This window comes from Leptonotus elevatus, chromosome 21 (assembly GCF_054856555.1).
Source record: "Leptonotus elevatus isolate MCC_2025b chromosome 21, RoL_Lele_1.0, whole genome shotgun sequence".
Taxonomy (NCBI): Eukaryota; Metazoa; Chordata; class Actinopteri; order Syngnathiformes; family Syngnathidae; genus Leptonotus; species Leptonotus elevatus.
The window spans coordinates 10,460,160-10,484,580 of record NC_141259.1 but is presented as its reverse complement, the minus strand read 5'-3'; the positions used below and the strand labels follow the sequence as shown (position 1 = coordinate 10,484,580).

Here is a 24,421-nt window from a genome sequence, read left to right as displayed (position 1 = left end):
CGCCAAGTCCCGCCCACTCCTCGCGCCATTGGCCGGTTGTAGGAATGAACGGTTTTATGATTGGAAGACAGGTTTGCAAATCAAATGCATGACATCTGCTGATGTAGTATGCTGACGTCATGGTTGGTGGTTTTTGGACACCATCATACTTATATGTTTAATTATTTTATTAACAATTGGCTAAATAATAGTAAATGATGAATGAAAGATTAAGTAAACTATTTCACATTTCGATACTTATTACCCATTTTGTTTAATTTATTAAATAATTGTTTGGTTGATTTATTGTAAATGATCAAATAAAAAATATTAGTAATACAAACAAATTTACACTGTACATTTTGAGTTTTATTTTCCCCAAAAAAGACATACAAGACAATTACTGTACTTTCTGTCAGGCCTCTCCTGGGAAATGACGTCACTTTTTAATGAACTGCGTGTACGGAGAACAGAGTTGTATGCAGTGTTGGTTTGGAAGGTTCTGCAACCTGCTTGCAGGATGCAATCTGTTTCCTGTTCAAACAGATGGGGCCTCCTCCACATGTATTCTGAACCCTAAAACAAGACTTAAGGTGAATGATTTCACTTAACATACTGTAGATACAGGTGTATGGCAATACATTTGAATATGGCATAAAACATCATGTAATTCAATCGTGCCGTTCAAAACGTTAGAACTCATTTGCAAAACAGAAATAAATGAACTTTTCTACGATATTCTCATTTATTGAGATGCACCTGTACATACACAACTGTCCAAATGTTTGGGGTAACCCAAACTATTTAATGTTTTCTATGAAAACACATAAAAGCATACAAAATATTACATAACGTAGAAATGTACTTGATTTTTTTTGGGGGGAGCACTTTTTTAAACACATGAATAATGTCGAGACCTGTTTTAGTTCTAAAAAGTATATGAGATAATGTTGTACGACACTGAATTCACTGCAACACTACATTTAAATGTATGGCATATGAAAAGTTAAATAAAAATTGTACCTACATAAATAGTTTAAAAATATGTTTAAAAGGTTTAAATGCAAATATACTGTAGCCTACTTAAAAGCTAAATTCAACTGAACAAACAAATGTATTGCAGAAAATATATGCGTACCATACTTTGAAAATTATCTTCACTAGGGGGGCAAAAACAAACAAACAGTGCTTTTCTTTCAAAAATAAGGACATATCTAAGTACAAAAAAACCAATGTACATTGGAGGTGAAACCATCTTTGTTCTCATGTTTATTCACCTTTTGGATTTGAGGTGATGAACATTGACTGAAGAGCAAACATGCAACGTGACAGAATGTTTATTCCAAATTCAAATGAAGTTGTACCTTGAGAGGTCGTAAGCGATAGCGTTAATCGTTACTGTGAATATTTAAAAACACAATTATTCTATAAACAAACAAACGTGTTGTATGTGTGGTATTGTGGATTATTTTTTTTTTTAAACATTCAACATCTGCAGCAGTTGAAATAAAACATGGTGTGTGACATCCAGCTGCATAGTTGTCATAATGCACACCACTGATTTACGTAATTATTAACACTCGTTACTGCACTGAAGTCCACTGATTCTGGGTGTTTTAATAAAAAGTGAGTCGTCAGCGCCCTCTAACGTACATATTGGTAAATACAATAATCCTCAGGGACCGGGGTTACTCGGTTTACGACGCAGTCCCGTTCCTACGGCGGCGACGTAATGTGAATTAGTATGCAAGCGCCTTTTGTGAAATTTATTTTAACCACTCTTATTGCACGAGAGGGGTGATGTCAATTTAAGGTGTTTATCCACTATAGTTAGCCTCAAAATCCTTAATTTTAGATATTTAATCTTGGTTAGAATGAATTTTTGCAGTGTAATCAGTAATCGAGGATGAACGGTTCATTTAGCTTTTTCTTTAGCTTATCGTTGCATTTTCTCTGTCATACATGAGATGTCAGTTGTTGTTTTCTTTGGCTTTGCGTTTTGGGACCAAATCTTTAAGTCTACGACGATGACCAATGAATGTATTCTTCTCAAACTGTCGAATGTCATGACCGCCGTATTCCAAGGATGCTCTGTATTTCAGTTGATCACATTCCCTCTGGGAAATTGCACAAACCGTCTGACTCAGCAGGCTACAACATGAGTCACTCGCCTGGGTAATAACAGATGGCCACATGTTATCATCAGAGGGCAGGCTAATTTAATAATGGCCTCGGGGAACAAGTTTTCAACGGGTTTGAAAGCAAACAGAAGCACGTTGACCTAAAAAAAAAATAAAAAGCGTAGCGGAGCCTGCGAGGTGCAAATGCGAAGAGCATTTGTAGACTACAAACCAACGGCAAACGCAGTGGAACCGCCATAAATTATACTGTTTGTAGTTTAACCCCAATTGAGTGAGGAAATGTGCTTCAGAAGTCAAACAAATCCATCATCGTTTGTGATATTAGGCAAAATATTTGGATGTCCATATGAACAATCACAATCTAATGATGTCCATGCCTGTGACTATAAGATTGCCAACAAACCACAAATACGGTTTTACCGTCCATTAGTCTACATTATGTGACTGCTGTGTTCATATTAACTTCAGTTAATAATGTAAAAAAAAAAAAAAAAAAAAAAAAAAAAAAAAAACTGCTTATGTTCAACTTCATAGGTTCCACTGAAGAAATCAATGTTATGAAGCGCGATGATGGGTTTTGTGTTTGTGGTTTCATTTTGATTATGCTAGATGAGTTGTCGCATGATAAAAAAAAAAAATAAACATCTGGCTGATGTTATGGTTCAAAGAAATCAATACCATTAAAATCTTAAAGGAAGCATATTATGGAAAATTACTTTTAATGGCTTGTTTACAAATAGTTAGGTCTCTGTCAAATGTGAAATTAAGCAGCCATATCTTTTTTTTATTTGCATATTTCTGAAAATATTTAATTTACTCAGCTCCATTGTTATGAAAGTTTGCTGATGTTTCCATGCTGCTGAGCTGTTGCCTCCATGAGTTTAAATGTTTTTATTGTCTTTATGGGCGTTTTTTTTTACAATTTTATTTGACCCCACACATTTGCCTCTCATTCCATAAGTAGAAGCAAGCAGCCGATCAACACACAGAGTGACGCAAAAGAGGAGACTGCCAAGTGATCACCAGAACGCATACACTCACTGGCGAGATTCAAACATCGACACCGCATACACTTGCCGGTGAGATGACAAGAGTGCTGCCCGGAACAGAAACACTTGCTGGTGTGACTTGGCCATGCTGTTACGCGCACACTTATTGGCGAGAGACAAACTTCTCTAACGCATACACTTGCAGGTGAGATGATAAGAGCCAACCAGCCGAGCAACGTGTAAGAGGTGATGGCTGAACGATGGCTGCAATGCCACACTAATGAGAACAAGTTACATACACTCACAGGCTATATCCAACCTTTTGCAATGCATACACTTGCTGGCGAGATGACGAGAGCCAGGCCACGAAGCCTCGCCCACTTGTAGTCATGGTAACAGACATGTTATTAAAACACCTGGGAAATGTTTTAAATTGTGGGTAAAATGCATAATAGGTCTCCTTTAATACCATTTTGTCTCTCATGCCAACAATTTGATATGAATGTTTTATAGAGAGAGAGGGGGGGGGGGGGGGGGGTTGGGGGGTCACCGTATCACATTGTTTTCATTTCACATACAAATATTAAGACATTAGTTACATGACTGGCACTCTTCCAACGACTGACACGACATTACAAAAAAAATCATCTGGACAGCACAAACCTCCTTTGAATTGCACAACCAAGCAAACCAGGGGTTCTCAAACGTTTGGGTCCAAGGAGACCTCTCACAATGCAAATGCCAATTAAACATAACTACTTATGCACTCCTAAATGCCATGGGAATTATTTGTTTTTGAATATGTCAAACTGAATATTCTTAACCTGTTGAACAGAAAGGATTTCAACCAAATTCAATATTTATCCATTGTCGCTAGCTGACAGGCACTACTTACACTAACAACAAGGGTGCGGATAAAGATGAGCTAGTTTACACTATTAGACACTCATCGTGGTCAACTTGGCGAGTTGTCCGCTATATTTAGCAACTTTTCCAACCAATGTGTTGCTGTTCTGTGTTTTCATGTAGCATTTGTTTGGTTTAAAGGTTTAGATTAATCACGGTAGCATCTATGCTACTTTTTGTGAAATAGCTTTTTGCATTATGCTACTTTATGTTAGCATTAAGCTAATTATATGATTTGGTTGAACACTTTGGTCTTTAAATGTAGAACGTTTGATTCCTATTTGTTTGGTTTGGAGGTTCATGGTAGCATCTATGCTACTTTCCGTGAAATAGCACTTTGCATTATGCTACTTTGTTAGCATTAAGATAGCTGATGTTCGGTAGATGAAATTATATGATTTGGTTGAACACGGCAGTCTTTAAATGTACAACGTTTTATTCCCATTTGTTTTGCGTCACTTTTACAGTAAAATTCAACTGGGAGAGCTTCGAACAGGAACGCTGACCTCTTAGTTGGAGAACTGTGAAAGTGAGAGGGTGCTGACGAATGCTTTAAAAAGTTGTTTTCAACAGGTTTAAGTCTGTTTCAATAAATTGTGGAAGGAGTAAAACGACAACAAAAAATGTTTTGTTTTTATATGGTTCACTCTAAATGGTTTAGTATGCTTTATGGTTTTATTTCTTTTAATGATACCACATTTCTCGCAAATTATGGAGCCCAGTTTGAGAACCACTGCTGTAAACAACAAAGACTAGGACGAAAGAGACAACTCTCTCATTTGATGGGCGAGTCGAGGATCTCCTGGTAATCCTGCCGGATGGCCCTGCTGACCCGGTACAGCTTGAGCCCGGTGAGGGTGAAAACGCTGATCATGATGACCAGGCCGCCCACCACGTCGTACACCGACGGGATCATCCTCAGCACGATGAGCTGCAGGAACATGGCCACCACGATCTCCAGATGCTGCACGGTGCTCACTAAGGCCGGATGGAACTTGTTGAGGGCGTAGTAGACGCCCAGGAACGCCACGGTGGAGCAGATGCAGATCCCGATCAGATATCCCCAAGTCTCGCCATCCAGGGGGATGATGGGCTCCTGCATGATGAACATAGTGGACGCGCCCCACACCGTGCCCGTCCAGCCGAAGGTGAAGAGCGCCGTCCACATGCTCACGCGCTCCTTGATAACTCTGTAGACGATCATGGAGAGGGCGGCGGTCAGGCCGGCCATCACTGTCATGGTGTAGCCAAAAGCTTCCTTCCAAAAGCCCAGCCTGGACTTCTGCTCGTCCGCCACGTTGGGCACCATGACCAGGCACAGGCCGAACACGCTGCCCACCAGCGTGACCACATCCGTGTACGCCAGACGCTCGTCCAGCAACAGGAACGCCAGCACGGCGCTGAAGACGGTGGTGGAGGCGCGCCACATGATGGTGCCGTTGCTGGGCGGCACGATGGCGAAGGATGTGTAGGCGCACGTGATGGAGATGACGTTGCACACGCCGTAGAAGAAGAGACGCAGCCGGTAGCCTTTGGGTCCGAAGGGCGCCTCGTGGTGGTAGAAGACCACCAGGATGGAGAGCACTTGGATCACCGAGCGGATGAAGAGCAACTCCAGGGAGGGCACCTTGGAGCGGTCCGCCGCCAGACGGGTAATCAAGGCCACGCAACCGTGAGCGACCGCCGCCCCGAAAAGGGCCATCCAGGTCACCCTGGAGGCCAGCACGTTGGCCTCGCCGAAGCTGGCCAACTGCCCGCCCACCCCCTTGTCCCGGGGGGCGCCGGGCGGCTTGGCCTGGGTCTCCATGGTTCCAAAGAAAGTCCTCCCACCTTTGTTGTCAGTCACCAGCCTTTTTCCAACGTTAGCTTCGGCGAACGTGCCAAAGTCTTCAAAGGAGGGGGCGTCATCGTAACCCTCGTCGCCCGGCTGGGGGAAGTGGGTGGCGTACTTCACCGTCACGGCGTTGGGGTGAATCTTGACCCGCTTTTTGGAGCCGTACGGCAGCGAGGGTGACGACATGTCCATCTCTCTTCAAGAATCCAAACTTAAACCTGAAGAGAGACAGTGAGAGGTCATTTGGATGCAGTTAGAATTATTTTTTTTTAAATTACATTATTGGAGAAAATTATTACATTATTGGGTTTAATGACATTTTTGTTTGAGTTAAGTGCAAATTTTATTACAGTTTCAGAAAATTAATTATAGGGTGTCTCAAGGCCATATAGGCTTGTCTAATAGAAAAAAGTTTAAATTCAGATCCATCGCTTAATACATTTTTTTTAAAATTTTAATTGATTGATTTTTTTATATTAGCTCACTTCAAGTACACCGCCGCTCAAATAAAATAAAATAAACTTGGACAACTAATGCACTGTAATGTTTACCCTCAAATGTGGCCAAGGAGAGAAAATTATTACATTAATGGGTTTAATTACATTAAGTGTAATTTTATTATATATATTTATTTTCAAAAAAATATTTAATTATAGGGTGCCTCAAGGCCATAGGCTTGTCTAATAGAAAAAAGTTGACATTCCAATGCATCGCTTGACAAATTTTTTGCTAGCCAAATTTTTTACTATTAGCACACTTCAAGTACACCACCGCTCAGATAAAATGGAAAATAAAAAATAAGAAAACTTGTGCAACTGTTTGTATGCACTGTAATGTATGCCCTCAAATGTGGGCAAGGAGAGCCACAGTAACTGATGCACAATACGTTGTGGACTGAATTGGACAAAATAGTCAAACTCACTAATACAAAATGAGTGCGTGATTAGTTCTTATAAAAACAGTCTATTTTATTAAATTTTGCTTTTATTTTATTTTATTATGTTTCTCACCTAACCTGTGATTACAGCTTCACCTAATTAGCCAAGTCAAGAGCTATATTTGCATATTTCTTCACTTGTGTTCTTTGTGTGCACCCTCAACCCACACACAAAAAAAATAGCACAGCTGCTGACATACTTTATAAAATGATGCAAAGCGCATGTGTCAAACTCAACCAGACCCACCCCGCCATCATATTTCTTCCCCTGCCAAATGGATTTGTGTTTTTTGGGCCAAATTAGACACGTCCACCCGTTTTTCCGTGACTAATCCTCAAAACGATCACCAAACTTTGCTATATACTCCACCCCGCATTAATAAACGAACACCTCTCTGATTGATTACCACTGAAAATGGAACACCAAATTGTATAAATTTATTCCCGCCATAGTCGTAATATTATGGTGTCGTATACAGTATATGCCATGCAGCCTCACGTAAGCAAGTGGTGTGAGGCTGATTCAGTGTGATGGGGGTTGACATTACATAACAGGAGCACACACACACACATACATACATACACAACACCAATGTGGGCCTTTATAGCATGGCAACACTATGAGGTAAAACTAAAAGTGCAAAGGTTAAAAAGCTAATGACAGACCACCCCCCCACCCCCTCTCTCCCCTTCCTTTTACTTATTATCATTAATAATCCTCCTCTGTTCCTTTTAGAGCATCAAGACCACAAGGGGGCAGGCACAAGCTATAATTCGCTTTATACAGTACAGTTCAGCTCATGCTTTATTAGAACGCACGTTGGCATTTATTCACTGCTTGTAATAAATAGAATAAAAGCCTTTCTTCGTTGTTGTAGAGGAGCCAAAGAAAAATGCAATGATTTAAATATTAGCCTGGTCGGTTTTCGATACAAACAAAAAGGATGCATTGCTTTCTAGGAGGAGCCCAGAGTCAATTAAAGACACATTTTTCACACAAAATTATCATCTTAATTGTTCGCTTTTGGATTTATTAGAGGATTTAGGGGGGGGGGGGTATAAAAAATAAAAGCCTTACCGTGCTTTCTTTAGACCGCTCCGGGTGTCATAAATTTGCCGTCATTTCTCTCCACAGCCATTTCTCCATCTTCAACCCCTCCGACGAGTGGAGCGGAACGCGCGCCTGAGACGAGGGAGGAGGAGGTGGGGGGGTCGCAGGGTGCGCGCTCTCGACGCTCCTCTTCCTCCTAAACGTGGCGCTCTTCAGGGATGATGAAGATGATGAAGATGAAGCTGAGGGTCTGCTGCTGGTGATGCTGAGGATGAAGATGGAGGAGAGGGGAGGGCACCGGGGGCGGGCCTGGGGGGCGGGAGGTGGTCCCTCCTCTTCGTTTTTCTGTGGCCGCGCCACATGTACCAGCTTGGCTGAGTTTTGGGGCGTGTTGATGACGAAGATATGACGTAATTGCCTGATCAGTGGAGGGTTTTTTTTTTTTCATTATAGTGGCCTTACTCAACTGCAGATGGGGAAGACCATTAAAAAGCAGGTCATATGTTTATTGTCAAGAAAAATATATAAAAAATAAAAAAAAGGACTATTGTAGAGAAATGGACAGACTGCGGAACATAATGCTGCTGTTTTGGCTAGCAACCGCATTGGCATTGTGCATAGTACAGTATTTTTGAGCTGTTAATTTGGTAATGTGCAAAGTTATTATTATTTAATTGCCAATTATTGGAGTTTCAGACAAATATCTGCATACCAGTAACCTTGATTAGTTTCACTTGAAACTGCAAATGAAAACAAAAAAAGAAAAGGCACTACTGTTAAGTAAGAGGGCAGACTGCCACGCTGCTGTTTTGGTTAGGCAATGGAGTTTGGGGCTGGTAACTAGTTAATGTCCTTTTTTTTTTGTAAAAAATATGTGACCAAAAAAACCCCACATTTTCTTAATCGACTAACATGAACTAACTACAGACGACTAAGGCCTACATTCTTTTTTTTGTTATTATATTATAGTTCATGTCAGTTAGAAGTGTGGTTTTAAACCAAATGAGAGGGGCTATTTTGGGATAGCAGGAGAAGACTGGTGGTGTAGCACATCAGAACATAATGCTGCTGTTTTGGTTAGCAAGGGTAGAGTCTACAAGAATGTTTACCCTCCATTAAAGATGCCTACTCTACATAATAATGTGCCGGGATCTCATTTACATGGGCGGTAATACTTGGAGAGGCCGTTTCTATGTTTTGGTAGGTGCTGCTGTTTTGGTTAGCAACAAACTCAGCCATTATAAAAGGAAAACTTATTGGAATGATTTTTCACCATTTGAAACAGTTCCCAGGTGTCCTAAAAACATATATGTGGGTTAAATACGTATATTTTTCTCAGATCAGATTTAAAAAAAAAGTGTATAGTGTATAATGTCACAAACCAAGCTCATCCACAACTGACTCACTCGTTTTGGAATGTGGCGTCACATCTTGAAGTGATTGAGATAATCCTCTCATTAGACACAATTAAAACAAATCGAATGGGATCAGATTTCGGTTCAGATGTGAAGTCACCTCAAGAGGCCTTTTGAATTATGATCGACATAAAAAGGTAATGGATTGAGAAAGTCAGTGATTCATCAGCGTGAAAGCAGGGGTGAAAATATTTATCAAAGGATATTGACGTGCGGCGACTGCTCCTGTGATGAAAGGCCGGCTGTAAATTTATAGACGGGGAGGTTGAAAGGACTCAATTTAGATACACCCCGGGCCACGGTGACCAGGAGCTCGGGTTATAATAAATGTCATACAGCCGGTCAAGAGCTGCCATCCAACAAGGACGTCATGTTTGTTGCAATCATTAACACAACAGGAATTTACTCTAATGTACTAATTTCCTATTATTTTGTTACCTTATGAGCATCGTTACACGTCGTTATTTTGTTTGTATTTTCAGCTACTGTATATTGCATTTCAATTTGCATGTATTCGTTAGACATCAGCAATTGAGAAGTTTCTGTCATTTGCTACTGAATCCTAAAAACGAAGCCGCAGAATAAAGTGTGAAGAGCATCAAAAAGCCATTTAGCGGCGTAGCGGTCCGAGTTCAGGTAATTAGCTTAACTGATAAACGCTAGTTGTGATATAATAAAAAGATACGAGGACAATCACAATTCCATCTGAGATAAATATCCTTAATTAAGTTGTATAAAGGCGCTAGTTCGAAATACGACTGAAGGCATATGACAAGACAACATAATGCAAGTTTTGGCCAAACGGCTTAGACTTGATACGATGAATCACACACGCAGGGAGAAGTCAGCACTTTCTAAATGGGGCCTTTTTAAATATGCATGAAGGACGGGAGGAGGATTCCAGCAATCCCTCTGTGAAGATTTTTTTTTTTCATGTTCATATTTATATCCCGCTATAAAAGCGCAAAGAAAGCGAGTTTGAAAACTGGAGCGAATATTTGTTGGCTAATGCAGGGACAATTGAGCTGATTAGCCCGAGTGATCAAACAAAGTGTGATTTTTTTCCTTCAATGGAAGTTGCGACCATTGGAGCAGATGATTTTTTTTAAAAACACATTTCCATTTCCCCCTCCCTGTGCCGTTATCAGCTCATTAGAGCGGCGCAGCCCGGGTATAATTTATAATTGGAACGTGGCTGCAGCCGTTGTTCATTTCCTTTTCCTCTTTCTGCCCAAATTGAACGCAATCCGTTCGGCGACGATGGTCCAAGAACTTTTAAAACACGATTTGCCACACAGGAAATGATGTAAAGTGAATTCATCTGACGGGAGCGACTTGCCAGAGCAGAGGGCCGAGTGTGGAATAAGAGCGAGAACTCAATGTATGGTAAAGCGGTCTCTCTCTAGTGGTATGCAGAAGAATCACTGAATTGAATGTTTAAAGTATGCTTCCTATTTACAGTGTCTTATTTATTTATTTTTAATCCAATCTAATCCATCTGTTATGCACCGTTCTGTTGTATGTAACTTTTACATGCATGTACAAATGTTTGCTTTCAAACATGAATTCAGCTGCAATCCGAAGCAAACACTGCTTAAACGTAGCTCGTGCGTCTGCGTGCACTCAACGAAATGCAATGCAGCTCTGCTTAACATTTGACTTTGGGTGTTTATGGCCATTGCTCGAAAGTGGCTGTGGACCTTCCCTCCCCCTAGCTGATTATCTCCTTGACGTTTATTCATTATTTGTGTGAATGTGAATTTCCAGAAACAGACAAGAGAAGATTTACTTGGTTAAATTTCACACTTGATGGCTGCGTCGGCACACCAAAGACGCAACTATTATAGACATAAAAAAAGTGAAGTTTCAATATTGACAACTGCTTTAAGAAACATTCTAACATGAAAAAGTGAACCACTGTGAAGTAAAAGTAAAATAAAGAAAAGCTACTACTCTTTAAGATCTAGTGGCTGAAAATAATATTTACAACGTATGCATGACTTTATATTCACCGTTTGGTCAAATGAATGCGCATCTGTAATTGATATTTATTAACCGTATTGATGACATTGCACTGCGTTCCATTTCTATGGTTATACTTTTCCCTTTTGCCTATCACAGGTATCGGGTTTTGCATGACAAAACACAACACAAAGAAGGAAAAGGAAAAGAAATGAGAACATTGGATTTAAGGCCACATGTGCACCCACGGCTCAAAATCATTATCGGGAAATTTGAAAACGTGGGAATAACACTTTTGTGCCCTGTGAAATCCCACATTGAATTATTGTGTTTGTCGGCTCGCGCTCTCTCCGTTTTATCGACTCGTCACTCAGTTCCAACGCGAGTAGATTTCACTCAGACGTTCAATTTGACGTTCAGCGCATTTTTCAACGGTGCGAGAACAAAAACCACACGCGCACACACACACAAACAAAGTGAGAATGAGGCGCCAACATCAGGGATCTTTCACTTAAGACAATTTTTCCTAAACCTTATACTTTAACATTAGAAAATATTTCACAGACATGAAATTGTCACAAAAATGATAAGACACTGAAATATTGTTTTCGCTATTAATGTTACATTCATGGCAACAGTACACACGTTTAATTGTACCTTCTGCCATATAATGGGTGAGCTTGTCATTGTTTAACCTGCTACTTTACAGTACACAATGCAACAGTGGTTCCCAACCACTGTGCTGTCAAAGATCCTAGACAAATTAACAAACGTATCCTCAAATTTCCCTGACCACCACAACCGCGCCTCGTTCAACACACTCACACAAGGGTTCAAGGTTACCCGCAACCGTTATTGACTGACCGCCTCTCCCTAGGGCCGTAATCACCCTCCACTGTTTAGTTACCAGATGGAGCTGATCAACGTTGGCACACAATGCAAATGCATGCATCTCGGATGTGTGTGTGTGTGTGCGTGTTCGTCTTTCCATCTTCATGTGGCGCAACCAGATGGAACACATGGAAGCAAGAAAGAGGAAGGCCAGGGGTGGCTAAAAATGGTACGTTCCGGTGGATGTGATTACTTGCTGCATACGGAACATGAGGAAGGCTGAGCAGCTGAATTTTGCCAATCAATAGTGCAGCATTTTCCCACTTATTGATTAGCTGGAACATAAGTGCGCTTCTTGGCGAACATGCATAGAAATGAAAAAGGCTTAAAATGAATTAAAATGTCCAACCCTTCACGGGAATTCAAAATCTCAACTCAAGATGGCTATTGGAGTAAAGCAGGGTAACATGCATGCTGATTTTTTTTTCTTTTTTACCATTTGTACAACTTTTTAAAATGCGTGCGACCTCAAATGACGAGGAAGGGCTTGGACTCGCTCCTAAAATCCTGATTTGCTAATCGTGCCTACGTCAGCCAACAAATTCCGGTTAACTTAACATGACGTATTCCCCCCCCGGAAAATAAATCGAATTTGACCAAAATAGTAAATAGAACTTATTGTATTCTTTTGTAATTTTGATGCGGATTGCTTTCTTACAAACATCACAAATAGATTTGGAGGCGGTGCCTTAAAAAGATTCAGGGCATTTCAAAGGCTTCGGGTATGATTCCATGCGTACACGTTCTACGTTAAGATACCGGTTACGTCAACCGGCATTTCAACACGGTTTAAGTCTGTAACTGTCAAAAAAGTGCACTCACGCCAATCAGTTACCATGTAAACAAAACGCCGGTTCCAGTGACGTCCACAAATTAGTACTCGACTATTAATTTGCCACGCACACTCGAACGAATGTCCGAATTACCACCCGTTCGTGCTCAGCCCGAGTATGCAGTATACCCAAGGTGACCAAGGCAGCGCACCACACGAGTTGCAGAACCCAATTGTAATACCAAGACTGACCTGAGAGAGGCAGCATACAAATATGAAACAAGAAAGAGTCGGAGTAATAGAAATTGGAGAGGCAAGTTACGTTTTCATCACAATTCACGTTGATAGATCGACTTTGGGATCTTAATATTCAGCAGGTTTGACATTTACAATCATTGGAACTGCTGCCCGCACGAGGAGATAGAATGCGTTTCCTGAGAAAAAACAACAACACTCAACATGGCCTCATTAGAGACGACTGCACTGACTCACTGATGAAGTGGCGAAGCAAAGTGCTTGTTTCTGGCTCAGTTCCTTTTTGTATTACAACCTGAGCACCAATGAACCGCTTGCTTTTTTATTTATTTTTTTACAGCCCCTTATTGGCCGTCTCTTGGGTTCGGTTTATTGGGTTGGGGGGGCGGGGGGGGCGCTTCACGCAAAAGCAGGCAGCTGTCAACAGGGGAGGCCTGGCACACAGCACACTCGCCTAAAATGCGACATCTGGGATGCGGTGTAACGAGCGACATAGCAACCTGGCAGATTTTGGTAATCAGGTCACGTGGGTTTGTTGTTGTGGGTTTTCTTTTGGTTTTCCGCAGATGATGTTTTATTCTGTTCTGCGTTTGGGCGGTGTAACGAAGGAAGTGAGGGGAAGATGGGTGACAAAATTTCCGCATGAGACACGCTGAGTGATGATGTGTGTGTCAATAATTTGTTGTAGCTCAATCTTGATTTTTTTTTCAATGAGAAAATCAATAATGGCCATTACGCTCATTTTTAAAGTACATACTGAGGTCATGTATGTGGGATGAAAAATGTGGAATGTAGAATCTCCCATTAAGAATGAATGGGGAAAATAGGGTACAAAATCAGGAATTGTGGCTAAGGTGTGAATATTTGCAATTTAAAAAAAATACACCCTCGAATGGCGTGATTTTTTTTTAACATGTTAAAATTGGAATGAGGAGAATCGGATGAATTATGTGGAAATAGATAGATGCCGAAAAAGTGGGAAGTTTGAAGTATAGGAATAACATAACCACAGCCTTCACACAATAAATTGATGTCATAGCAAATTAAAATGGAAAAATAGTGTTGTGTAGCGGAAAATACAATGGTAAAATGTGGAGGTGGGCACTTCCTATCTCTCGACTATTCCCGTTGTTGACGAATGCCCACATTTTCAGCGAGTGCGTTATAATGCAAAGCTTCTAAGAAATACACGGACTGACCACCGACTGAAGCAGGTTTTCGTCTTTGGTACAGTATGACAATTTATAATAATTTTCTGATTATCACAATTTAACAGCAAAATATGAATGAAAACAATTATTTCAGTAAAATGTTGCATTTGATGGCGCGTTAAAATATTTTGAAACACCATTTTCAAGGCAAACCAAACGGTTTTACATGCATTTGGTGGCATACGCTAAAAAATAAATTTGAGCAAAAATAAAGCCTTCAAATTTCAGTTGCAACACACGCTTGACGTTTGTATGATTTCCACCATTTGGTGTAAAAATACTGCCTCTCTCTCGCCCGCCATGCTTTTGTGTTCCGCAAAAAGGACTCACTGCGGCAGATTTAATGTGCTGAATCCCACACTGAGAATAAAGCTTTTGCTACGTCACATTCCTCCCAGGAGCAATTATTGTTGTGTATGTACCATTGATTCTTTTTCTTACTTGATCATAATCTAAGCCACATGCCATGTTGTATGTTTTAATGTGTAAACTAATTACCTGCATGATTGAACATGTGATGTATTCCCCTAAAATGTCAGCAAACCACATAACAGGCCGGTGCAGTTCATCTTCCATGTGTCATAAAACTGCCATGCACGTTTGAGTGTGCGCGCTGTACAGACGGCATTTTAGTCATTTTATTATTGAATCACGTAGCAAGATAAAAGGCTGCCGCGTCCACGTTGAATAAAACAAAGAGAGATAAGAGCCTGTGACAGCCCGGATGAGAGCAAGAGTGTGTTTGCATGCAGGCGGCGGAACTGGGAAATTGCTAAATCACTCTGTAATTACCCTGAAAATCCAGAAAACAGTCATCCGAACAACAATAATACTGTGAATAATGTTGTTTCTTATTTTTAGTGTAGCTTTTATACAACTTTCAAAGCTTTGCACACGAGCCGTGATTTATCAACAGCATGGCACAGCTGCAGCAAGAATATAAGCTCAGCAAGATAACTTGCATCAAAATTGGCATAGCCTAAGAAATGGATCAATATTTGCCTTCAACTTTTGGCATCACAGTGAAAGAACGTTGAGGGTTGCATCAATAAGTGAGGACATCAACAATCAATAATCAGCAGGCAAAAAAAGAGGTTTGGAGAGATCTAGCAGCATTTACCGCTACATGGGTGACAACCCATGTAGCGGTAAATCCACGGCAGTGACGACTTGGAAGCAAATGGATCTCGCTTAGCTAGATTTTCCCGATTAATTGATTATTTTCTGCTTGAGTGAAAAACTGAACTTTTTGGCCATAAATTCCAAATAGTTTTCCCCATAATTTCTAGAGATGCACAATAATATCGGTAACAGATAATTATCTGCAATAATCGACCAATTTGACGTCATACAGATAAACCAAAAAATAAAGAAATCCACCGATAATTATCGGCAATTATGGACCGATTTGATGTCATACCGATAAACCAAATAATGAATTACGCCGATAATAATAGACCTGCCGCATTGGTCCATCTGTTGTGGTTGTGGCTCAAGTTGTGCCTAACTCCTCAACCCCTCCCCTCTCCTATGGTAGTGTCGCATGTTTGTGATGTCATAATGCGCGCGCACGACCTCGTGTTCACAGAAGATGCATCATGGCGACATGGCAGTCGCCAGAGTGGGCTTTCTTTGCTGTCTCCCCAAAATGACTCAGAATGAGTTACTAACGCTCCACAAGCTTGGCCTTTTCCTTAATGCGCGGAAATAAATCTATCACTGTGAATTTTTAGCAGGTCTCGCAGTGCTGTGTAATTACTTGCTGCATGAGGATGTGTGGTTGTCATGGCGATGGGTGACATTAGCATCAATTAAAGAACACATGGTCTCTATACTCTTTACCTTTAAAAAGCATATTAGGTTAAAAATACAAGCCTTAAGTTGTTTGGAACTGTTCACATACATTTTTCAAAATAAATTAATAATCCCATGTGCAAAATTAAGTAGCTAATAATTTCTTGCAGTTTATTAAGGCTTTATAACACATTAATAACCACTCGTTATTCATAAAGTCCCTTTATTAACTTTGCATTGTAATCTGTCAAAATCCCCAGTGCTCCATGTTTTTCATTATAGGATGCCGTGCGTCCATCTTTGCATTTGCGTGTGTGGGCGGAGCCACGCGACTAATAGGACCGCATTGGAAACTCTTGAGCACATGTACACCTACGTATACGCCCGCATACACACACACACCTGCCTCTTCTGTTTGCCTCTCTCGCTGGGTAAACAAGGTCCTTTTTGCCCTGGAGGCTTGTCCTCTCATGCAATCACCGTCATTACCGTCTAACGTCGTCGTGCAACATCTGCTCACGCGTCCGCTAATAAGCACTTAATGTCTTGCATTAAGACCAAAGATGGCCGCTGATTTGATGGCGCATTAGTCGTGCATGTGGTCTCATGAGTGCAGAGTAGGGGGGGTGGGCGTTATTTCGCTGTCTGGCCCGACCTGATAACAGCACCAGTGTGTATCCCCTAAACAAGGATTTCAATGATGACTCATACTTTCAAGCCAAAGTATTGCACAAGAGGGGAATAGTAAAAATAACAGAGTGACGTAGGTTGGGACGTGCTAATAATATCCAAGCTGAGGCGCATCATTAGGTACACCTGCGCCATTTAATGACATCCAAAGCAACAGAAGCCTGATTAACTCATTCACTGCCATTGACGGCTATAGACGTCAAAAATTCATTTGAACTATTTATATTAGTTTAAAAAAAAATTCCACTTTTGTTAACAAGAGTATGAAAACCTAGAAAAAAATATTGTACATTTAGAACAGATATAAAATTTCGTGATTAATCGTGAGTTAACTATTGAAGTCATGCCATTAATTACGATTACAATTTTAATCACCTGATGCCCAAATTTTTTATCTTTTTTTTTTATTCATTCACTGCCATTGACGGCTATAAGCGTCAAAAATTCATTGAAAATAATTCTATTAGTTTAACATTTTTTTTCCACTTTTGTTAACAAGAGTATGAAAACCTAGAATTTTTTGGGGGGAACATTTAGAACTGATATAAAATTTGTGATTAATCGTGAGTTAACTAGTGAAGTCATGCGATTAATTACGATGACAAATTCTAAATGCCTGACGCCCCTAATTTTTAATAATCTTTTTTTTTTTTAAAGAAGAAAAGATTATTAAAAGTGGGAAAAAATGTTAAACTAATAGGAATAGTTCAAATGAATTTTTGACATCGAAAGCCCTCAATGGCAATGCATGAGTTAATAGAGCGTAGACCTCCCCCAAGGCCCAAAACATTGATGATTTCGGTCAGTCTGTCTATTATAATCTGCTACAGGTGGTTAACTGCTTGTTCAAGCTGAAAGTTTACAGTGGAGCAGCATCTGACCATTTCCTGGTTTGAGGTACGACTGTAATGCAATCTTCTAACTACTCAGACGTAAACATCCAAAAATAAAAAATTAACTAAATTCAAATTCATCTTTTGTTTTCAGTCCACAAAAAAATAAGCGAATTGACCTCACTGACGCGTTACATTTGATGGTGACTGGTGAGTGTACAGCCTCTATTTTCCTCTTTTAAAGCAGACGTGTCCACCCCCATCCAACATGCAAACGTCACACCCCATAAAAACGCATTTGTTCAGCTATCTGTTGGATCAGGGCTTTTTTTTTTTTTTATTGCACATGCACAGTCATTTGTCAGTGGTTGAAGGAGCAACAATTGTGGCCCACAAATCACGTGGCTGACTGCGGCGCTTGCAGATATCATTCCACATGTGCTATATATACATATACACACACACACACACAGATGTGAAGGGTGACTGAGTGGGGGACGGAAAGAAAATGATGCTTTTGCATTGATTGGCGCTAACAGGCCACTTCATTAGGTACACCACAAGACGAAACTCCTGACGATACATTCTGTGAGATTTTTTTTTTTCCCCCTTTCAAAAGTCAATTCACAATCACACGATAGCCATCATCCCACACTGCAAAAATATTTCCCTTTTAGCTGCTATGGACTTTAAAGGGATACTTGACTCATTGAGCCATTTTCAGCAGAAAAAAAGTTAATATTTTGTCCAGAATGAATTTGATAACTTCCTTATTTTTCTTGTACAATTCATACTTTTAAAAAATTATGTTGCCACATCTGTGCTGAGGAAGTAGGTAACGACAAATCATGGCTCAGTTTGCTGACCAAACCCAGAAAACAGGTGATGATTGGTCGTTACCTACTTCCTCAGCACAGATGATGCCATCTTCAGTCGACAGAAAGTGGAAAAAATAGAAATTGTACAACAAAAATAATGACGTTATCAAATTAATTCTGGAAAAAAATTAAACTTTTTACTGCTGAAAATGGCTCAATGAGTCAAGTTAAAGGATCATTGTGGAGTTGGTCACTTTTATACTCGTGACTGCTACCTTGGGCCTAAATAAAGCGTAACTGCAACCTCTGTGTAAAGCATGGCGCCACAACAAACAACAAACAAACTTCAGTTGAGTAATTTGCCCGTGGGTTGTGAACATGAGTGAATGCTGTTTGTAAACATGTGTCCTCTGACCCCCGCCTCTCGCCTGAAGTCAGCTTGGCATAAGCTCCATTTTCTTGCCACCATAGTTAAGATTTAGTAAACGGATGGGTGGAAGTTTTGCCTCGCATCGTATCAAGCATAAGCCGCGCCCTCGGGATTAATGAGAGAAAATGCCAAGAGGCAACAAACAAACAGCACAATGTTTCCATGAACGCCTTTGGCCGTTGTTCGGGGGCCGCGGCACCGGAGATGTAATGCTTGTTGTAGCCTAAGGGTTGAAGGCAAAAACCGGCCTCCTAATTAATTTAGGCCTTGCAGAATGAATGCAATTACAGCCTTGGAAAGCACATGCAGGCACTCGTTCCCTGGCTGTGGTATGTTTGCTGCATGTGGAACAACACCAAGATGCCTCGCAGCACATCCATAGCTACTACGCATTTGTTTTGTTATTCAGCAGGATTACCGTAAAAAATAAAAAAGTCAAATTGTGGCATACTGTATGGGAGTAATTATTCTGTTGAATTTAGAAGTTTAACTTACACAAAAAAGAGAGAAAAGTGGAAAAAATAAAATGACAATGATGAATTGTCTGAACTTGATGTGACATCTTGCCTTGTGAAGTGAGAATGTACAAAATTCTACTTAATTCCCTAACAGGTATCGTAAAATCGTCATAATCTTTCCCCCTCCGCACGCGTCGCGAGTTCATCTAATCCACAATTTGTCACGCTGCAGCGACAGGCGCGAGGCGGCGGCGCTGAACACGATGCTGGTGCCAGTGAGCCTGAAATAAAGCCGAGATGACAAGCGGGTGCAGATGCGTCATCGCTTCCTTCGAAACACTCGCAACATCATAATTAAAAAAAAAAAAAAAAAAGGAGAGAGTGATAGCGTGGGGAAATGACATCGAAGCTCTGCAGTTGTTCCGGAGGTTTCTCCCCTAGCCTCGGGCTAACAATGCTAAGCGTTGCAAAAGCTAAAAGGGCAATGTGAGGGCAAACGCAAAGTCGGGGCCAAATTATTGTTCCTAAACAAAACCTAACAGTTGTCTTGTTTAATTTGGCTTGCTTAATCCACTGAACAATGATCCAAGAGTGGTAATGCACTAAATAATGATTAAAATGGATGGTAATGGATAACATCACGTCCCAATTGACGTGCTTTAAGTGCTAAATTAGTGAGACGGGAGGAATGCTAACATGCTAACAGTTGGTACTCTAACTTATAACAATACACTTTAACGCAGCAGTTCTTAACTTATTGTTTTTACTTAACCGCTTTATTGTTTTGAATGTTCGATTGTATTGTGGTGGTTTCTACAGTAGGCTTATAAATAAAACGTATTTGAGTAAAAAGTTGAGGATTTTAAACCATGCCGTCATCCTTCGTAACACTAACTAATTCATAGCGAGGTAGCTAGCAACCCAAGTGAGAGAGTGTTAAAGGAGGGATTTTACATCCGTCACTAGAATTGATCTTATGCTAACATGCAAACAGTTGGTAAGCTAACATATCATCATCAGATTTAATATAACTCCCTGTCATCAGCTATTATTTCAAATGAGAATTTATAAAATGCTAACATGGTAAGAGTGGCTATGACAATTATGGCAAGATAAAAAAATATATATATAAGAATTGTACACTGTGCTCTGTGGACAGGTACTATAACATGATAACTGAAAAAATAGTAACATGTTGGGCAAGCATACATATAGCAAGGTAGCAATGTAAGCAGGTCCATAAAAGCACACTCGAGTGAGGCTCTCTTTGCGAATTACAACAAATCCGTCTCATGTTTCATCCGCACATGCAACCCCCCCCCCCCCCCCTTATGCCCATCCCCCCGTTTTTCCACGGAGGAGTGCCCTGCTAAATAATTTAGACTTATTCGCCCCCCTTCTGCTGAAGCTCACACTACCCTGGTTCTCTTTATTATGTATGGGTGTCATCTCGGGGACGAGAGGGCAATTAGAAGGAAATCACACGATGATGGGGATCAAGTGACATACCGGGAATAATTTCAATACAATACCAAGATGGACTACAGAATTGCATTGTCATAAATTATTATCAGACTTAATTACGGTAATCAGAAAGCAGTCTTATTTTGTGTTTCACAGTTTAATAAAGGCTGCAGTGGCAAGAACAAGATGATGTTTTGCTGACACCTCCTGTCTCAAAGTGGGATTTCGATCCCTGAAAGAGGGACAATTTTATTTCAATAAAACCCTTACAATTGGGAATCAACATGATCGCTTGCTATGTGTCTACAAGTAAGCAGGTTGGAAAAAGGCAAATAGTCTATAAAGTAGATGCCTGAGACTGTAGGCAGTGTCGTGAGTGTTTTCACTGAATGCCCACATAAAAAGAACTAAAAGTCTTCGGAGATAAAATGTGCAAATTAGCATTAGCAGCAACAAAGAAACTCGAGTGATATGTTTTTTGTTTTTTTTTGCTATCCTAGTATGGCTATGCCAGTTAGTCTTGGCTTTGTCATAGCATCAAGAATGTCAGACAGATTCAGTGAGTCGCACCTCTACGCCAGGTAGCGTCGTCGTTTCAACCACAAGACCGCCGTGGCAGTCCTCATTCGGGTCTGCAACTCTGACCTGCTCACTTGTCTGGCGCTGTGAGTCCAATTCAAGACATCTTTACGGGATGGATAAGGGATCTGGAAGTAATGTCAACAAACAGTCTTTTCAAGACATCAGGAAGCAATTTTTAATTCAGGAAAAAGTACATAAGTGTCCTTTTAAGTGTATATTTCAGCTTACCGCAGTCGGCCTGTTGCGTGATTCCCCACTGACGCTGTTCAGAAGTCTTACCTCCACTCAAGAAAGGCACCTGGGAATTGAATACGCATTTACTGCATACTTAATCAAATGCAAACCACTTGATTCGACACGAGGCGTACCGCCTTGTCGTCCGCTTCAGATGGTGGGACGCTGGCTGGGGGTGGGCAAGTCGGGATACGGTGCAAATAGCCGTAGCCGATACCGCAGCCTAAGCTAAGACGTCAAAGAAACAGTACAAGCGGATTTTACTGTTAACTAAAAATGACAACTACAGTAAACCCCCCGTTTATTGCTGGAGAATGGATATGTTCCAGACCCACGGGCAATATGGGAATATATGTCATGCAAAGCGTGTTAATTGGGGCCATTATAAACCATATATGGGGACGATCAAATAGTCATGGTGGCATGGCTCGTGTTTTGATGTACCTTCCTTCTCCCCCCCAAGCGCCATTGGGTATCACCACCACTTCTCTGCACCGCTCACTCTGCGTGTTGTACACCAGCAGCTTGAGCCGTTTGCCCTCGTTGGCTTCGATTAGGGAAAATAAGTCATCTGACTGCAAAGAAGAAGAAATAAAAATAAAAAACTTTGTTGGCCGAAGAGTTCGGTTTTCACTGTCGACAGAAATAGACGTACACTCTGCAACAGCTGGTCAGCTCCCACGATGAAGTCGACATGTGCAATGAGGCCGGCGGAGGCTGCGGGGGAGTTGGCCTCAACATCCTGGCAAAAGGAAAACAATAAAATAGATTTTTTTCAGTGAGTCTCAAAGGATTGCAAAAAGTTTGTGTTGTTTAAAATATAGATTTTTGGGCAATGAGGAAAATAAAATAAAATAATAGGTAGGGAAGTCTGGGCCTTTTTAATTTCACATCCATATACATGTAGCCCACGTTTCTACTAAGTTTATACTGGCAATGCAGAAATATAAGTGAAATATCAAATATTTCTTTTCATTTCACTTTACTATTCATTTTCCAAGTAATGTGCTTTGAAATGCACTTTGCACATATAATTATGTGCATTTGTTTCTTGAAAGTGGCTCCGTCTGTTCAAGTCAAGGGTAAAGAAATTGGCCGTGGGGCTATTTACTGAGATCATTTAGAGATTGACAACAGTGTTATGTAAAAGTAAAGCAGAAGTTTAGAATATGCCACTAACAGACATGTCAACTTCGATAACATAAGATTTAATTGGTTGTTGGACAGGCACTCCAGTAGTCACATAACTATATAGAGAACCAAAAAAAAAGTTTTTAAAAATTCCATAACATGTCCCCTATTTGAAAAATGACATAGCCAACATGTTTTTGACGGCTACTTTAGTTGGGAGAAAAAATTACAATTAAAAAAAAAAGGCAAAATAATAATAATTTGTTTGGTTGCTCCTTTGGTTTGGTTACCTACCAGGACATGCCAGACGTTTTCAGCAGCCCCCTCAAAGCTGCAGAAGCGGACGCTAGCCCCCAGGAGGCCCTGGCCCCCCCACATGTTGCCGGGTGTCACTTCCAGCTCTCTCACCCGCTGCGTCTTGCTGTTGTACACTTGGAGCTTCACCGCCTTCTCCACGTTGGCCTTCAGTAAGTCTTTCAGCAAGTCACCTTCCTTGGTCTGCAGAAAGCAAGAGATGTTAGCCCGCAACTGTAACAGACGGCCAATGTATGGTTTGTAAATTCAACGTGATTACACACAAGTCTTGTGTTTCCAATGGAAATTATGAAGTCGAAGTATGGCTCCAAACCAGCCTTAAAAGCAGGGGAGCCATCTTGTACCTGGAGAGGGGGGAGGAAGCAAAGAATTAAGTCTCCTAGTGTATAGGGGTTTTTAATTTTTGATAATTTTTGATAAAATTCTGCTGGTGTTACACTTGTGAGCGTCTTGTTTTAGATACATATTTAAATCATTATTATTAATCACAGACACGTGGAATATGGGCATTATGGAAATTTCACGTTTTAATGTTAAATTTCAAGAATGGGTTAAACGTCTGAATGGCTTGGCGGCATGCCAAAAGCCGCCCCATCGCAGATGGATATGATGACTAAAAACCCGGACACCCTTTTGAACTTTAATGTAACAAATGTACAAAAACGCAGGTAACCATAGCGGTTAGGTGGTACTTTAAACAGTTGACGAGCATAAGCAAGCAGCGTGCAAGCGTACCTACCTACTTACAAACGGGTACTATTACAGCTAAGTTAGTACATACCCCGTGAACGTGGTAGCCATTTGTTGCCTCCCGGTTGGACAAAAACGAGGCTTGGACTAAGCCCATCGCTTCTAGTTGACTCCTGTGGACTATATGTCACGGAGGAGGCGGGACTTCCGACTTCCGGGTTTTTCACCCATCAACTTTGTTTCCGTTTCCGGTTTGCGACGTGTATTGCGCTTCTGTCTTTGTGCCCCTCAGTTGCGCGTTCCCGTCGCTGACGTTCGAAAACCGAAAGTCGGTGGCATCTACCGCACAGTTATGTTAAATAATTATATCAGTAATAATGAATAATAATAATAATAATACATTCCCAATAAAATAAATAAAGTCAATAAAACATTAAAGATACTGTAAGACAATGGGAATTTCTCATCCTTTTGTGCATCAAAACCACAGTAAATGTCAAATTCAGCCACTGACAAGGGGTTTTGACATTTTGCAGTGGAATAATTTAAAGTTTCATGGCAATCAAATCTCAGGGATAAATTGTCACAATCTCGACTACTACAAATACTACAGTAACAGTTTTTCATATTTTGACCTTG

The 24,421-nt window shown here is 40.7% G+C and overlaps 2 protein-coding genes across 4 annotated transcripts; both read right to left on the bottom strand.

The window, feature by feature from the left end:
- Nucleotides 1–358: 358 nt before the first annotated feature.
- On the bottom strand, nucleotides 359–24,047 carry LOC147155819 (Golgi reassembly-stacking protein 1-like). 3 transcript variants are annotated; one of them, XR_015092188.1, is made up of 9 exons: nucleotides 23,874–24,047; nucleotides 23,356–23,436; nucleotides 23,072–23,275; nucleotides 22,302–22,388; nucleotides 22,091–22,221; nucleotides 21,781–21,874; nucleotides 21,641–21,710; nucleotides 21,401–21,537; nucleotides 359–555 (listed from the first exon to the last, which is right to left on the bottom strand). XR_015092188.1 is itself a non-coding variant. In XM_086066478.1 (8 exons), the coding sequence occupies exons 1-8, from the start codon at nucleotides 23,937–23,939 to the stop codon at nucleotides 21,518–21,520; spliced, it is 753 nt and encodes a 250-aa protein (XP_085922604.1). In that variant the 5' UTR covers nucleotides 23,940–24,047; the 3' UTR covers nucleotides 20,985–21,517. The 3 variants fall into 3 exon arrangements, 1 of the variants encoding a protein (XP_085922604.1); XR_015092187.1 differs by lacking the exon at nucleotides 359–555 and adding an exon at nucleotides 20,969–21,062; XM_086066478.1 differs by lacking the exon at nucleotides 359–555 and having other exon boundaries at nucleotides 20,985–21,537.
- Nucleotides 2,997–8,810, bottom strand: slc35g2b (solute carrier family 35 member G2b). Its single transcript, XM_086066477.1, has 2 exons — nucleotides 7,865–8,810; nucleotides 2,997–6,067 (listed from the first exon to the last, which is right to left on the bottom strand). The coding sequence occupies exon 2, from the start codon at nucleotides 6,039–6,041 to the stop codon at nucleotides 4,791–4,793; it is 1,251 nt and encodes a 416-aa protein (XP_085922603.1). The 5' UTR covers nucleotides 6,042–6,067; nucleotides 7,865–8,810; the 3' UTR covers nucleotides 2,997–4,790.
- Nucleotides 24,048–24,421: the final 374 nt, after the last annotated feature.

Coding starts and splice junctions, on each gene's coding strand:
- LOC147155819 (XM_086066478.1), bottom strand. CDS start 23,939: ATGGGCTTAGTCCAAGCCTCGTTTTTGTCCAACCGGGAGGCAACAAAT. Junction 23,437..23,873: donor ATGGCTACCACGTTCACGGG/GTATGTACTAAC, acceptor CCCCCTCTCCAG/GTACAAGATGGCTCCCCTGC. Junction 21,875..22,090: donor GCTTGGGGGGGAGAAGGAAG/GTACATCAAAAC, acceptor TTGACGTCTTAG/CTTAGGCTGCGGTATCGGCT.
- slc35g2b (XM_086066477.1), bottom strand. CDS start 6,041: ATGGACATGTCGTCACCCTCGCTGCCGTACGGCTCCAAAAAGCGGGTC.